The 17,655-nt window shown below is 41.9% G+C and overlaps 1 protein-coding gene across 5 annotated transcripts in view; it reads right to left on the bottom strand.

Moving 5' to 3' along the window:
* The window catches only part of MYO1B (myosin IB), a 207,433-nt gene that overhangs the window by 45,757 nt on the left and 144,021 nt on the right, over nt 1–17,655 (bottom strand). For all 5 annotated transcript variants that reach the window (XM_066279246.1, XM_066279247.1, XM_066279249.1 and 2 more), the window contains exons 9-13: nt 16,917–17,020; nt 14,679–14,826; nt 13,712–13,830; nt 7,575–7,661; nt 7,141–7,206 (exon numbers count right to left, since the gene is read on the bottom strand). In XM_066279246.1, coding sequence (XP_066135343.1) covers nt 7,141–7,206; nt 7,575–7,661; nt 13,712–13,830; nt 14,679–14,826; nt 16,917–17,020 — 524 coding nt within the window. The remainder of the gene's footprint in view (nt 1–7,140; nt 7,207–7,574; nt 7,662–13,711; nt 13,831–14,678; nt 14,827–16,916; nt 17,021–17,655) is intronic.

The following is a 17,655-nucleotide window of genomic DNA, read 5'->3' on the forward strand; positions in this document are numbered from 1 at the left end:
GAGAGAGAGAGAGAGAGAAGGGGGGGAGCAGAAAGCATCAACTCCCATATGTGCCTTGACCAGGCAAGCCCAGGGTTTCGAACCGGCGACCTCAGCATTTCCAGGTCGACGCTTTATCCACTACGCCACCACAGGTCAGGCCAAGTAATCTTTAGAAATATACACTAGACCAAACTTTTCAACTCTAGGGCTTCTTTCAAAAATTCTAGAGTTTGGCCTGACCTGTGGTGGCGTAGTGGATAAAGCATCGACCTGGAAATGCTGAGGTCGCCGGTTCAAAACCCTGGGCTTGCCTGGTCAAGTCACATATGGGAGTTGATGCTTCCAGCTCCTCCCCCCTGTCTCTCTCTCTCTCTCTCTCTCTCTCTCCTCTCTAAAATGAATAAATAAATAAATAAAAATTAAAAAAAAAAAAAAACTTTGACATTAAAAAAAAAAAATTCTAGAGTTTGACTACACCTTTTCAATATGAAAGAAACAGAAAATCATACTCCCAATAGAGTTCCTAACTAAGTTTATACTCACAAGTACCTGATACAAACTTTCTACTGGGAATGATTTCTAAAGATGGATCAAAAATATTGGCCTGTTACTCCATTTGTAAATTCTCAGTCATAGAGAAAGCTAACAACATCTCATTCTCTTTAGAGTAGACACTGGAATCTTGTACTCTTTACAAACAATACCTACTGGAAGGAGGATGTAAACTATGGATCGTGTCTGTCACTAGAATGGGGGGACTGGAAGGATCTTGCAGGTGAACAGTGTGTGCAGGAACTAGGAGGGCAGACCAAGACTCAGTCAAGCAAAAAGTACTATTAGTGAAATATTTAATGGGTTATTTCTTACTCTCATTTGAGGTCAAATGTTAGACTATCAAGTTGGGCAGGGGTTCTATATTTTGCAGACAATTAAGTCTCTTGTGTAATACATAAAATATTACATTTATATAAAAGTTATAGAACTTTGAGTGTAATATCACTGTTTTGGAGGAGTTGGGCTCTATTACTACTTTAAAATGTGCTGTTTGGTCTTAGCAAAGATTCACTTAGTGGAAGGCCCTGGGGCGGTCCCCAACAACAACAACAATAATAAAAACACTTGTATAAAAATACAACGTACTTAACAACTCATTTTTAAAAACCATAATGTCAAGCAATGGTCCTAGAATCAAGAACTGCTTTTTATATAAATTAAATTTTAAAATTCTCAAAATAAGAGAAAAATATTAACTAATAAATATTGACTTTTTTAGACATTTACAAAATTATAAAAAACTTCCCTTTAAATATAGTGTAACATTTTTTTCCAAGTATTTACCCAAATACAGTGTTTTTAAAAAACCAGTATTATAGTGCTTTCCTTAAATATTTTAAAGTAGGCTTTGACTTAAAAAGTAAAAGCAAGAGTAATGATGAAAACTGGAACAGAAGGTGTTGCCTGTAACTAGAATCAATTTTCTTTTTAAAACAGTTTAGAAAATAAATCCTCTAGTCATGAGACGTGAACTTACCAGGCTATACTGACTGCTACTAACTCTTAGATTGTTTTATTTGAAACAGTCATTGTCTCTAGCCTATCTTATCATTACTATACATGGGCCACTTGCAATGAGCTTCATAGAGCAAAATGAAAAAGGGAATGCCTGATTCAAAAAAACTAGCACTTTGTCTGTATGAAACTAGCTCAACTGTATGAAAAATGAAATATTCAGCCACTGCAGACCTATTTTGGTCTCTAGGACACTAATAATTCATTTCCCCCCCTTAAACTACCTGCCCATTTTAATACCTATTCAGACAAGAACTTTAAAAAGGTGAATCAATTTAGATTGCTCAACATTGCTTTGAATTGAATTTTATTATTTTAAAGAATGCCATTTATTATTTTACAGAGACGCTATAAATATTTCTCATAGATCAAAGGTCATGTTTTCAGTTATAAGAATATCCAAACTTAATTGTGTAGAATTAGAGTATCTTCCACTGTACAATTGGATTTATGTTCTACCAGGATTTATAGCTGGACTTTTTTCCTCTATGGATTTTAATTTACTTCACCTTATGTTTGGTATCAGCGGTCCACTAATCTGTTTTCTAAACTGGTATCAGATCACATGGGACCAGCAAGGCAGAGCTATTCACCCAGCTGGCCCTGGAACGTTTGCAGTCAAACCTGTGTGTCACCATCCCATGGTAATGCATCAGTTTCCCTCTTCTGTTTAGAGAAGGACCAAAGTGAATGAAAGGTTTCCACCAGCTCATCTGAAAACCATTTTCATGGGACTGTCAGTGAGGTCATGAGACAGAAGTAGAAAATTTTCTTTTCTGGACCTTTATTGTCCAACTTTTGAAGTGATGCGCAGGGTCTGTTCTAAATCACAGAACCTTCTACTCCTGCAGTCAATTTTCACTGAACAAAGGCGGAATTTTCTCTACACTCTATCAGTTTGTTTCCACTTCTGTAGACAATACCATGGACATTTTCATTTCTGCATTGAAATGGATTCTGTGTACTCCTTCCTAACGCATACTATTCATCCTATACTTCAGCTTGTGTTATTTTAAATCTTTATTATCTGTTTTCTTAATGTCCAACCCTATGGGCTTCCTGACATTCGTATGTGCTAATTTTGCTGGGAATCCAGGAAAATGTAGGATGGCACTTAGAGTATGTGTGTAAATACATTAAAAGAAAAAAATACTTTCTAATTCTGAATGAAAGAAAACTAAAAGTGTCCAACCAAATCTTTATTCTGACTTCCCCCAAACTAAATTTTTTATATATATATATTTTTCTGAAGCTGGAAACGGGGAGAGACAGTCAGACAGACTCCCGCATGCGCCCGACCGGGATCCACCCAGCACGCCCACCAGGGACGACGCTCTGCCTACCAGGGGGCGATGCTCTGCCCCTCCGGGGCATCACTCTGCCGTGACCAGAGCCATTCTAGCGCCTGGGGCAGAGGCCAAGGAGCCATCCCCAGCGCCCGGGCCATCTTTGCTCCAATGTAGCCTTGGCTGCGGGAGGGGAAGAGAGAGACAGAGAGGAAGGAGGGGGTGGGGGTGAAGAAGCAAATGGGCGCTTCTCCTATGTGCCTGGCTGGGAATCGAACCCGGGTCCCCCGCATGCCAGGCCGACACTCTACCGCTGAGCCAACCGGCCAGGGCCTATAAAATAAATAATAAAACTTTAAAGATCAAGATATTTGAAAGATTGCCCCATCTGGCTAACTCGGCTGGTTAGAGCATCATCCCGAAGTCCAGAGGTTGCTGGTTCGATCCCCAGTCAGGGCACATACAAGAACAGATTGATGTTCCTGTCTCTCTCTCTCTCTCTCTCTCTCTCCCCCCCCTTCCCCTCTCCCTAAAATCAATAAAAATTTAAAGAAATGTTTGGAAGATTAAGCTAAGATTTAGACAGGCAAATGGAGAGAATAATTATAATGAAAAACAAATGCTAATTATTTCAAGAAATTGGAAAAAAAATCAAAACATTTACTATAAGGAGAAAGGAAATTGATTTCTAATGATTTTATGGCCATGGTAGGATATGCAACACACATATGACTGGTTGGATTTGGCCTTGACTGAAATTTCTGCTTAAAAAGAACAAAAATGTAACCTGTTTGGTTTCAGGAATATTACACAGATTAGGTATAGGTAAGACGAACTGTAGGCGAGGCTGGATGTGTTACAAGGGCATTTCGTGCAGAGGTCAAAAAGCAGGAACACGTGTATGTCCAGAATCGACAGTTCACTCTGGAGAGTCCTGTTCACAAGAGCAGTTGGCCTCAACTTTGCGTGCTGGGACCACCTGGGAACTGGAAAATGCTGCTCCTGGGGCCCGCACCCAGGTACTCTGATTGATTAGTCTGGGGTGCAGCTTGGACATCTGAATTTTCTAGAGCTGCCCGGGTGATTCCACTGTGCAGCTAAGCAGGAGAAGAATACTGAATGAGAGCATTCCTCTGGAGAAAGGAAGAAGACCACTTAGAAACATAGGCAGGCATTTTCATCAACTAGAATGAATCCATAATGTCAGAGTTGAGAAATATGCTGAAGTCAACTCTGTCTAAAAAGATGGGCTTAGAGAGAAACCTGAATCAACCATAGTGAAAAATATTCTTGGATTGCCAAGGGGCATTTTACCCACTGCCAAGTGACAGGATGTTTCCACCCAAAATGTTAAAGTTCTGTCCTGAGTAGGTCTGTAGGAAACACACTTTTATTTATTTATTTATTTATTTATATTTTTATTTTTATTTTTTTCTCTGAAGTTGGAAACAGGGAGGCAATCAGACAGACTCCTGGAGGCGCCCGACTGGGATCCACCCGGCACGCCCACCAGGGGGCGATGCTCTGCCGCAATCAGAGCCAGTCTAGCACGCCTGAGGCAGAGGCCACAGAGCCATCCTCAACGCCAGGGCAAACTTTATTCCAATGGAGCCTTGGCTGTGGGAGGGGAAGAGAGAGACAGAGAGGAAGAAGAGGGCGGAGGGGTGGAGAAGCAGATGGGCGCTTCTCCTGTGTGCCCTGGCCAGAAATCGAACCCAGGACTCCCGCACGCCAGGCCGATGCTCTACCACTGAGCCAACCAACCAGGGCCAGGAAAAACACTTTTAAAAAGTAATCTAGCTTCCTGAGTAGACTCTCCTACCAGATAGAATGTGTCCTCAGCCTGCAACAGACCCTCAATCTTAGGGCCAAGAGAGTAAGCTCCATGCAGGCAAGGAACATGTCTGTCTTATTTACCACTGGAATCTGGCTCCTATTAGGCACTAAATGAATACTGTACTTGAGAAATGACTCCCTCACTTATCCATGGTCAAACTTGCTCATGAGGTATAACTCAGTTCCCTGAGTACTGTGAGGGGCCCTTTTCCCATAGCTAATTAGATTTTGGGCCACACTGGAAGATGAAGTGAAGCCAGCGTTCCATCATAACCCTATTATCTTATTAAAATTTTTTTTCATGTATTGGTGACACAACATTAAGCACCTGCCTGCTAGACTAAGGATCAATAAATCTGATCCTTTTCATTTCTAGCAAAATAGAAACAAAATAAAACCAGTTTCTTTGATTTTAGAAATATTATCGAATATATTTTTTTCTTCTGAGTTTCCAGTGAGATCTCCACTTTTGCCCTGTTCACAAAACCATCTAAATTTAGATCAGCCATGTGCCAGGTGAGAAATCTTTTCCCTGCCAACTGCAAAAAATGACTTTGACATGCTGCCCACTTACTGACTGTAACCTGAGGTCTTTCTAGAAAAAAATTAACTTCAGCACAGTGATTTCTGAGGATATTCAAGTAATTTTGAAAACTCACAAAACCTCACATTCTCCTCTTCCCAATGGGCCAGCAGCTTTCCTTTGTAGTCCGCTAAAGGGGCCCCTTTAGAAGCACACATTGTGCTGAACGGCAGTGTTCCTGTCACAGCGTGAGGGGTGGCAGCCAGCGCAGAGCAACACTGGGCTACCCTCTGCGGCCAGCACACAGAGGAACTTGGGAAAGGCGCCCCCTGCTGGCAGGGAGCTTGGAGTGATGCCAATGGCTCAGAATCAGGGAGAGCTAGAGCTCTATCACATTTGGTTTCTCCCTCTTATTTCCAGATTATTAAAGATCCTGTGCATTTGGAGAGAAAAGTGAGGGAAAGGATCTGTAGGAAATCTTTTATTATCTTATTAGGAGGCCTGGAGTTTAGGCCCTGAGTCTGCCACTTGGTAGCCATGTAACCGTGGGCGTTACTTGACCTTCAGAACCTCACTTCCTCATCTGTAAAATGGGAATAATAACAGCAGCTACTTCTGCTGTGAAAATTACATTGAACAATACATGTAACACTTACCACAGTGCTTGTATACAGTCGGTCCTCAACAATTATTTACCGCTAGCTATCAAATACAGAGAATGAGCCATCACAAAAATCAATGTTACAAGAAAAAGGCATTTGCTAGAAAGGCCTGCTTTAGCAGCAGGGAATGCCCTGATTTGACTGTTTTTTCTGTGATTCTGTGAACCTGATAATTTAAAACACAGAAAATCTTTGGGTGGTCATTCTGGGCAGGGCCTGGTTATTCATAAGATTCACAAATCAACACTTGCCAGGGGGAGAATAAGAACAGAAAAGCCTATTCTTGGTATTTTCCTAAGCAATCTAAATTAACACTCCTACAAGTTAGAATAAGTGTTCAGAAAGTCCTAAAATGCCTCTGAAAGTCAAAGTTAACGAGGGGATAAACAGGAAATTCTAATATAGTATAAAACAGGGGTCCCCAAACTTTTTAGACAGGGGGCCAGTTCACTGTCCCTCAGACCATTGGAGGGCCGTCACATACAGTGCTCCTCTCCCTGACCACCAATGAAAGAGGTTCCCCTTCCAGAAGTGCGGGGGGGGGGGGGGGCGGATAAATGGCCTCAGGGGGCCGCATGCGGCTCGTGGGCCATAGTTTGGGGACCCGTGGAAATGTTTAAATATTGAATTTGTAGCAAGCATGGAGGCTTTTTGAAAAATTCATTACAAACTTCAGCAGAAATTATTTCAACCTTTGCAGCAGAATTCATATTGTAAGATCACAGGCTGGATGAGACCCAAAAAACCATCTAATCTCGACGTCTGTGTCGAGTCCCGCAGAGATGCAGTGACCAGCTCCGACCAGGCCATGGCCACCATCCAGCTGTCCCATCCCTGGCTTTTCTCACGGCACCATCCTGCCTCGCTCTCCAAACAACCTACAGAGAAACTAAGGACTACAGGCATAATGTTCTTATACTTTCTTGGAAATTTCCCGGTAAGAATTTTGAATTTGCAATTTTAAAAGTCAAGTACTAATTTAAGAAGTTCTGCTTTAAACAGTAGTGTCTCCAAAGTGCTGGCTCTGAGCATTCAACACACACACACACACACACTCACACACACACACACACTCACACACACACACTCACTCACACTCACACACACACACTCACTCACACACACACACACACTCACACACACACACTGTTACATCTGCACAGAGGTAATTTATGAATTCAAAGTCACATTAATTATATTAAACATGGTCTACAGAAGAATATTTAATTTCCAACTGTTCTACATTAAAAAAGATAATACAAAAAAATAGAAAAAAGCTTACCTCAAAAATTTCAAAGCCATAAATGTCCAACACACCCATGACCTTCTTTCTCACTTTTGTCTGTGCCTTCAAAAGTTTCAAATTGATGGGTTAATTTAGGCATGAAAAATAACACTAAAAGCATACCAAAGAACAGAAACATATTATTACTAGTTAACTGTGTTTCATAACTAGGATAACTGTAAATTTGGTTTTTTTTAATGTCTGAAATAAGACATTGGTATGGAATTTTAATTTTAATAGATAATTTATTTAAAAGACGCACTAGTGATACTTAATTATAAAAAAGGATCACTGAATCTCACAATAGGTAGGGTCTTTCAAAATCATCTAGCCCAAAACCCTCATTTGATTTAAAATACCTTTTAACTTAATGTTTATACTCTGAATATCATTTATTACAACTGATTTATTTGGTTGTAGAGGTTCAGTACCTTAATGCTTTCATTGATTCGATTTACCAACCATGAAAACAACCTGCTGTAGAGGTTTTTAGCCAAAGCATCACGGGCATAATAAGCCTATTAAAAAGAAAAAGAAAAACTCAATACCCACAACGATCACAACACTTAACTTCAATAAAATAAGATATTTAAAAAATAATTAAAGCTCTATTGTTTCAAATTTCTTTTCAGAGTCAGTTCTCATTACACTCTGGATGAACAGTAAAGCCATTCAGAGAATTAGGCAAATTGTTTATACTCAGTTATATTTTCTGCATCTGAGGAACCTAATTCTAAATATTGCTGGAAAGCTTTCTCCACAGGGATCTGCATCTCAGTGTTATATACAAAACAGAAGCAGATCAGGGACAATTTAAAAATCCAACAAAAGGGGAATAGTTGAAAAAATAAACACCATTGAAAGAGAAGTTCTAGAGTCATCACAGAATAATCATTATGAAAATTAGGAGATGAGCCAAACCTGGTGGTGGCGCAGTGGATAGAGCATCAGACTGGGACGCAGAGGACCCAGGTTCGAAATCCCAATGTCACTAGCTTAAGCACGGGGTCACTGGCTTGAGCGTGGGATTATAGACATGACCCCATAGACACTGGCTTGAGCCCAAAAGTTACTGGCTTGAAGCCCAAGGTTGCTGGCCTGAGCCCAAGGTTACTGGCTTGAGCAAGGGGTCACTTGCTTTGCTGGAGCCCCCCAGTCAAGGCACATATGAGAAAGCAATCAATGAATAACTAAGGAGCTGCAGTGAAGAATTGATACTACCCATCTCTCTCCCTTCCTGTCTGTCTATCCCTGTATGTCCCTCTCTCTGTCTCTCTCTCTCTCTCTGTCACAAAGAAGAAAGAGAGAGAGAGAGAGAGAGAGAGAGAAAGAAAGAAAGAAAGAAAGAAAGAAAGAAAGAAGAAAAGAATAGAAAGCAAGCAAATCAGGTGATGAAAATGCTTATATTATGTTTTGTAAAACTAAAAAATTGTATACTTAATACAATGACAACTTTTTTTTTATTAAAGTTAGAGTTGCAGAGATATAGAGACAGACTTCCACATGCACCCTGACCATGCAGGGGGACCCACCCAGCACTCCCCTGTCTGGGGTAGATGTTCTGCCCATCTGGGGCTGCTCACAAAACAGAGCTATTTTTAATGCCTGAAATGGAGGCTCAACAGAGTCATCCTCAGCATCCGGGGCCGATGCACTCAAAACAATTGAGCCATGGCTACAGGAAGAGAAGAGAGAGAGAAGAGGAGGAGGATGTGGGGAGAAGAAGCAGATGGTCACCTCTCTTGTGTGCCCTGACTGGGAATCGAACCCAGGACTTCCACATGTTGGGCCAATGCTCTACTGCTGAGCTCATTAGCCAGGGCCATACTTCTATTTTTTTTTTTTAATTTTTAAAATGTTTTATTTATTGATTTTACAGCGCAGGGGAACACGAAGTATTAACTCATAGTTGCTTCACTTTAGTTGTTCATTGATTGCTTGTCAAATGTGCCTTGACCAGGCAAGCCTACGGTTTTGGACGGGCAATCTCAGCATTCCAGGTCAATGCTGTATCCACTGTGCCACCACAGGTCAGGCAATGACAACGATTTTCTAAACCACTACATAAAGGAAAGAAAATTCAAAGGAAATACATTAAAATGGCTTCACTCCATCTTTTGATCTTTTTTTAAAGTCTTCCATAATGAGCAGTATAGTAATACGTTGTTGGACAATGTGTTGTATAATAATAAAAATCCCTTTTATTAGCTTCTTTATTTGAAAGTTGTTCAATAAAGAAGAGGTAGAAAACATATATATCTCTATGACCTTGACTCAGAATCAAAAAACTGGAGACAGAGAGGTTTGGTGTGGAGAACCTAACAGCCCTTACAGGCACTGCGTGCCGGGAGTGTGACACCACTGCCCCCAGAGGAGGCTGAGCCATGGGCATCGGCCATGGCAGGAGAGGAAAGCTAGAGGTTTGGTGTGGAGAACCTAACAGCCCTTACAGGCACTGGGTGCCGGGCGTGTGACACCAGTGCCCCCAGAGGAGGCCGAGCCATGGGCATCGGGCGCCACAGGAGAGGAAAGCTAGAGGTTCTGGGGCTGCTCTTAACCTAACAGCCCTTACAGGCACTGGGTGCCGGGCGTGTGACACCAGTGCCCCCAGAGGAGGCCGAGCCATGGGCATCGGCTGCCGCAGGAGAGGAAAGCTAGAGGTTCTGGGGCTGCTCTTAATCTTAAATATTCCAGCCCAATGTGAGCATTTCACTGTATTTCACAGTAAGTTGGGTACTGCTGTTAAAGAAAATCACTACATTTTTATTTTGTGAAGAACGCAATTAGGTTATATGGAAATTCTTTTTCCACATTGCTTCCCAATTAAAATGTAACAACTTCAATAATCCATTCACATCCCTGACAACATAATGCAGCTGAAAAAAAGAGCACCTTTCCCCTTCATCTCATATTTCCAGGCTAATCCCAGAACCCCCCCCCCCTAAATCGCAGGCAGCCACTCCAGCTCGGGTTTAAAGAATCTACCCAGAAGTTGGCAAATAAATAAATAAATAAATAAATAAATAAATAAATAAATCCACTAAACAAAGCTGTGGGGAGGGGGAAACAGGGCAGGGTGATTTTGTAGCAGAAAATGCATGTAAAACACTTAAAACACTAACACACAGAAAAAGATTTTAACTAAATTTTTAAATATTATAAATTTTTAAAGTTTTAATAAATTTAAGTACATACCTTTCCCCAGTACCCTTTCTTCTAGTTTTTAATTTCTCTAAAATTTTAATTGCCCAGAATAAAGCCTGACACATAGTAAGTCTACAAATGTATTTATATTGTGATTTTTGAAGTATCCTCTTCCTCTATTACTACCTCATGAGCCTGTATTATTCTTTAATTCTTTCTCTTCTTATAAACTCCAGTTATCTCAAAACACCACATAATCTCAAACTACTCTGCACTGGTAAACAGATCCTTTTTCAATGCAATGCCATCCAGTTTTCTTCGGTTGTATGCTACCTGCTACTAACAAACCACCATTTCGATATGCAACTGAATAGAGACAACCTCTTCTGGTAAACTGCTATAATTAATCTTCCTCACTTCCTTCAAGCAAATAAATATTTATTCCAGAAGTCTCGATCTCAAATGCTTCCGGGGACTGCCTGACAGAAATGAACAGGAAGTAGTGGAATCGGCAGGGCTGGAGGGGGAATCCAGGTTAAAGGCACTCAAATTCAAAATTCAAAAAGCAAGCAAGCAATAAACAAACAAACAAACAAACAAATAAATAAATAAAATGAAGGAAAAAACTACACTTTAGTCGAAGAAAATATACCCATTGAATTACATTTGGCCCCAGGAGCTGCGAATTTTCCACCGGGGACGTCCTGAGTCTGAGTCATGCCATGTACTCTCCACACCAATACCCTCCAATGTAAGTGCCGAACTGTTCGTCCCACTTAAGGATAAGCAGTGAGGGGTGTAGAATTAAGGGAATACTGTACACCCGGTGTGCTGACAGCATCTCAGGTGCTCACCACATATGAACAGACCACGCATTTCTGAGCTTGTGTGAAGCTCGCTGCAGAACGTGCTGCAGAAGCGACCCCGCGTCAGGAGTGGCCCAGGACAATACATGTGAAAAGACGCAAGAGATGCATGGACGTGGCGGCCACCCTCCAGGAGCTTTCAGGGAAGCCTGGGAGATCAAAGCAACATAGACAAAACTATCAGAGAGCAGTGCCAAACTGCAGGAGTGCAAGGAGTGGAGAGAAGGGAAAGTCAGGGGCTGCTGTGATCAAGGAGGGCTCCCCTGATGAGGCGGGCCATTGGAGATGCGGAGGCATGAGCAGTGACATGTGGAGTGCGGGACAAGCAGGAGCAAGGGCACTAGGTGAAAATGAGTCTGGCATTTAGAGAACGAGCAGGGAATAAACCGAGATAAAGTGGGCAGGTCAGCTTACAGCGGGCCTTGGAAGTCACGGAGAGAGCATGTGACAGAAGCTGAATGATAACTCTGTCTTCAGTTTCTATTACTTCAATATTAACCCTCATATCGGGGGAAAGATCTAAATGCCTTGGGGAAAACGAGGCATGAGGCAATAAAGATGATAACGGGGCCCGAGAATTGAAGCTATGGGGAAAAGTTAATAAAACAAATCACTTCTCACTGGAATCAAAACCTCTAGGCAGAAACAAATACTCTGAACCCTACCTACACTGAAAAAAGCAAGCGTGGATAAGGAGCTGAATAATCAAGGATCTCAAGCCAAATTCTTTTATGCCAAAGGTTACAGGAATGAGAAAAAGTTTACACAAGGATGCAAGGTAACTCAAGCTTATAAAGTAAGAGGCACATGGGCCTTACTTCTGTAAAGAATGATTCAAGAGCCAGAGTAAAACACATAATAAAAACAGGCCAAAATATATCTATACAGATTTCACATAAGGATATTTCTCAAGGGCTCCTTAAACAACGAAGGTTTTTTCATCACATCTCTATATGCCTAACAATTTCCACTCTGGCTATTTAAAATGTGTAAACTCAGTGTGACCTTCTATTACAGTGGCTCTCAAAACGTGGTCGGTCCCTGAACCACCAGAAGGACCGGTGAAAATAGAATTATTTTGGGGACTAAGGCAGAAATCACCATGAGCATAAGCAAATCCAACTAAGATCAATGGGTCTATAATCTTCACACCAACATCAGAGTGGTTAACTCTTCTGCAGACCCACACGAAATTTCTGGTGGATTGGTCCACAGACCGGCGGTTGAAATATACTGGTCCAAGCCATAGAACAAAGAGCTTACACTGAAAAGGGGCTCTAGAAGCTGCCTAGCTAGTCATGCACATATTCATCCATCCATCCATCCATTTAACTTAAACCGAAGAAGAGTAGTAAGAGACTCAGATTAGTGTCTTAGAAAGACTTCACTGGTCTCACTGTGGAGGATGAAGGGGGTACAATAAGAAAGGAAGGAAGGCCAATTTGGCCGGTTGATCACAAACTGGTTTCTCCCACTGTCTTCTCTAAATCAATAATGGCAATTCCGTATTTTTAGTTGCTTGAGGTAAAAAAATGTTGGGAGTTGTCCTTGACTCTTCTCTTCGTCTCATACCACATACCAAGCTACCAGCAAATGTTATTGGCTCTAACTTCAAATGTATCCAGACGTGACCACTTCTCACTCTACTGATGCTCACACCTGGCTCACGCCACCTTCCTCTCTGAGTTAGCATACAATGCCTCACAGCTCCCCAATGCTATGAAGTTAATGTCTGCATGCCCCCCAAATTCATACATTGAAGCCCTAATCCCCAATGTGATGACATTTGGAGGTGGGACCTTTAGGAGGCAATTAGATTTAGATGTGGCCATGAGCTCACATGACTGGACTGGTGCCCTTAAGAGGATGAAACACAATGTGTGCAAAGATGATGCTCACTTTCCCTCTCTCTCTGTCTCTCACTCTGCCATGTTAGAAAGAAACAGCAAGAAGATGGCCATCTGTAAACCAGAAAGAGGACCCTAAACAAGAACCCAACCATATTGGCACCCTGATCTCAGACTTCAGACTCCTAGCCCCCAGAACTGTGAGAAATAAATGTTTTCCGGTTAAACCATTCAATCTACAGTACATGGTTAGAGCAGCCCGAGCGGACTAGGACAGCCGGCTTTTACTCCCTTTCCTACCCTGTCCGCTGATGATCTACGAGGCTGATCATGCCACTCGTGCTCCACACTCTCTAGCCCCACCCTCCTCGCTCAGCCCCAGCTTCCCCGTCCCCAGCACTACGGCCCTCCCCGACTCTGCTCTGCTTTTTCTCTTTGTGTGCTGCACTCACAACCTGCCCGCGGGCCATACGAACTTATTTTCTAGGTTTCCTGGCTCTTGTCTGGCTCTTCCGGCCAAAATCTGGAGCTCCGTGACAGCAGGAACCTCTACCTGTTTAGTTTACTGCTGTGCACCCAGTGTGTGGGATGATGCCTGGAATACAGTACGTCAGTTAAGAAACTAGCCTGCAAAATAAAATTTGTTTCCGCTGATATAAAACGATCAAAAGTTTCTTTAAAACTCACTTCTGGACATTATGTTTCACCCACCTGAGCCACGTTCAGTGTCGTTGAAACTTTCTCCTGCTTGGCCTCAACTGTCCGGAAACTGAATGCTCGTTCTAGGACTGACTGATCAATGCCAGTCAACTCACAAATTTCTTTTAACTCTGTTGGGGGAAAGGGACAGAGAAAGTGACTGTATATGTGCTGCTAATAATCACTTTCGGCCCTGGCCGGTTGGCTCAGTGGTAGAGCGTCGGTCTGGCGTGCAGAAGTCCAGGGTTCGATTCCCTGCCAGGGCACACAGGAGAAGCACCCATCTGCTTCTCCACCCCTCCCCCTCTCCTTCCTCTCTGTCTCTCTCTTCCCCTCCTGCAGCCAAGGCTCCATTGGAGCAAAGATGGCCCGGGTGCTGGGGATGGCTCCTTGGCCTCTGCCCCAGGCGCTAGAGTGGCTCTGGTCGCAACAGAGCGACGCCCCGTAGGGGCAGAGCATTGCCCCGGTGGGCAGAGCGTCGCCCCCTGGTGGGCGTGCCAGGTGGATCCCAGTTAGGCGCATGCGGGAGTCTGTCTGTCTCTCCCCATTTCCAGCTTCAGAAAATTACAAAAAATAAAAAAATAAAATAAATAATAATAATAATCACTTTCAAGGCTGTGGGTATTCTAAATCACATTCAAACTAAACAGTATAAAAATGTATAAATTAAGACTTAAAACTGAGCTGTAATTTATGTTTCTGCTCAGTTTCACTAGAAAGCTTTTCAACCCAATCAAAAGCAAGTTTTACTTTCTGGGGGTGGTACTATGTCATACCAATGATATAGTAAATTGAGTACTGGGTAATATTACTTGAAGAATGTTAACAATTCATACTTAACTTCATGTTTAAATATGCAGGCCATCTTGACACAGATCCAAATACAAGTATTTTTAGAAATTAAAAAAACCCAAAAAACAAAACTGGGCAGAAATTCAAACCACGTTTGTTAAACAAAGTTGATTCCCCACTGACTTACCATTTTTATCTTTGATTTTGCTTTCATCTAAACCATTCACTCGAGATTCAGGCTTGAACTCGATGTTCCCCAGTTTCAACACCGCTGCCACCACCTCCAAGACAGACTCGGCCTCATGATCCATAAAACCCACAATCTGCATGGCATTCTGCAGGGGAAAAACACCCGGTTTTTGTCTGGAGTTCTTTAGTTTTATTTTTTTAAATGAATCATAAAACAGATTTGTTTCTGAAATAATAAAAACACCACCAACAGCCTGACCAGGCGGTAGCGCAGAGGATAGAGCGTCGGACTGGGATGCCGAGGACCCAGGCTCGAGACCCTGAGGTCGCCAGCTTGAGCGTGGGCTCATTTGGTTTGAGCAAAGCTCACCAGCTTGGACCTAACGTCGCTGGCTTAAGCAAGGGGTCACTCGGTCTGCTGAAGGCCCGCGGTCAAGGCACATATGAGAAAGCAATCAATGAACAACTAAGGTGTCGCAATGCGCAACAAGAAACTAATGATTGATGCTTCTCATCTCTCCATTCCTGTCTGTCTCTGTCTATCTCTCTCTCTGACTCTCTCTCTGTCTTTGTTAAAAAACAACAACAACAACAACAAAAAGTGTTCCAGAATAAACTTTTCCAAAATGCAAACCTATTATTAACCAACCTGAGGTAGCACCTTTGTGGGGCTTTATCTTGCCCAACTATTTCGTGCTGCGCTTTGGGGAGCCCTAGGGTACCTTGTGTGCTGCACCACGGCGGGGTGGTGTAAAGAGGCAGATAGAAGAGGCTGAGGGCTGAGCCTGAGGTTCCCAGCCCCAGTTTATTTGTGTATATACACATATATTTTTTTTATACTGGAGTTCTGCTAGAAATAACCCCCCCCAAAAAAAGCTTTCATAACCCTCTATTTAAAAAAAACCCACAACTCATTTAGTTTACATATGAGAAAAACTGTGGTTTGCAAAGGTGAAGTTTGCAAACCTGATCCAAGGCACTATGGGTAATAAGGAACATTCATTCAGTCATAAATTTTTACTGAGTGCCAATGATTTGCCAGGCAAAGTAATTCCTGAGCTGGTCTAGAATTCAAGTCTCCAAATTGTGTCCAGGAAGCAACAGGTCTCCCATACAAGGAAGTTTATCATTTTAAAAAAATGATATACTTTAAGAAGTGCTTTTTGCCTGACCAGGCAGTAGCACAGTGGATAGAGATCGGACTGGGATGTGGAGGACCCAGGTTCGAGACCCCGAAGTCGCCAGCTTGAGCGCGGGCTCATCTGGTTTGAGCAAGGCTCACCAGCTTGAACCCAAGGTCTCTGGCTCGAGTAAGGGGTCTCTTGCTCTGCTGTAGCCCCTCGGTCAAGGCACATATGAGAAATCAATCAATGAACAACTAAGGAGCCACAACGAAGAATTGATGCTTCTCATCTCTCTCCCTTCCTGTCTGTCCCTATCTGTCCCTCTCTCTGACTCTCTCTGTCTCTGCCAAAAAAAAAAAAAAAAATGCTTTCTTTTTGAGAATAGCCAGCTTGTTTGTCTGTCAGTTTTACTAGGCAACACAGAATTTCAAACATATATAAAAGTAGAGAGAGCAGGAAAAGAATCCCAAATCATTTTCATTCCCCCTCTAAGATTAACTGACGCCAATCTAATTTCATCTATAATCTGACCTGAGGCTCCCCTCCCCCACAACCACAGCTGTCTCATTTGGAAGTGAACATCAGTTACCAACAAATCATGTCTTAATAGAAGTAATTTTCAAAGTGCCACATAAACATAAAACATGGCATATAAATTAAAATAATTTTTCTAAATACTAGTCATTCTGGTTTATCCATAATTTTTCAAAAACTGTATAAAAACGTAACTTTCTATCTCAAAATTGTTTTGACTTAACATAATCCTAGGACATGTTAAGTCAAGTTTTCACACTTGAAAATTAACTATTGAGCTCTGGTTATGAAAACATTCAGAATTAGTATAACTTAAGAGTCAACCCCCAAAATATCATTAAAAAGCCCCTTTTGATAAATAGTAAAATTGCATGCTCCAATAAAGAAAGCATGGTCTTCACAATATTGTATGATTTTCTGATCTAGTAAAAAGAATCCACTAATCAAAATACAATAAATTCTTGTATAATTCTAAAACTTTAGGGAGCATGAGTTACATATTAAAGATCTGTTATCAATTTCAATTAAGCAATAAAGTGCTACTGATTTTACTGAGTAATAAAAAGATCACATCTTACCCTAACAGTTCTGAAATTTGCTGCATCGTCCACTCCATTGACTTTGGCGGAGTCCAGACTCAAGTAGTTATATCTGCTGAAATCCCGCTCGAGTTTAAGTTTATCTATTGAATTACACACACACATTGATAAGCTACTTCAGTAACTCTAATCATCTTTACTATCTCATTCCTTTGTCCCCTCACATAAAATGACTTTCACATTCTGTATTAAATCAACAGAATAGTCCTGGCCCATTGGCTCAGTGGTAGAACATTGGCCGGCATGTGGACATCCTAGGTTTGATCCCCAGTCAGGGCACACAGGAGAATCAACCATCTGCTTCTCTTTCCCTCCCTCTCCCCCCTTTCTCTCCCTCTTCCCCACTTGCAGCCAGTGTTTCAGCTGGTCAAAGTGTCAGCCTCAGGTGCTGAGGATGACTCAGCTGGTTCAAGCATCAGCTCCAGATGAGGCTGCTGGGTAGATGCCGGTCAAGGCAGATGTGGGAGTCTGTCAATCTCCCCTCCTCTCATTTAATATAAATAAATAAGCAAACAAACAAACAGAATAAAAACTGATGCCCAAATACCAATAAGAGCATTTTTCTGAAATTACTTTTATCAGTGTTGTTCATATTACAACCTCTGCCTTTTTACAATTACTTACTTTATTTTTACTGATATTAGAGAGAACGAGATAGAAACATTGATCTTTTCCTGAATGTGCCCTGGCCGGGAATCTAGCAACCTCCATGCTTTGG

Source organism: Saccopteryx bilineata, chromosome 5 (genome assembly GCF_036850765.1).
Source record: "Saccopteryx bilineata isolate mSacBil1 chromosome 5, mSacBil1_pri_phased_curated, whole genome shotgun sequence".
NCBI lineage: Eukaryota > Metazoa > Chordata > Mammalia > Chiroptera > Emballonuridae > Saccopteryx > Saccopteryx bilineata.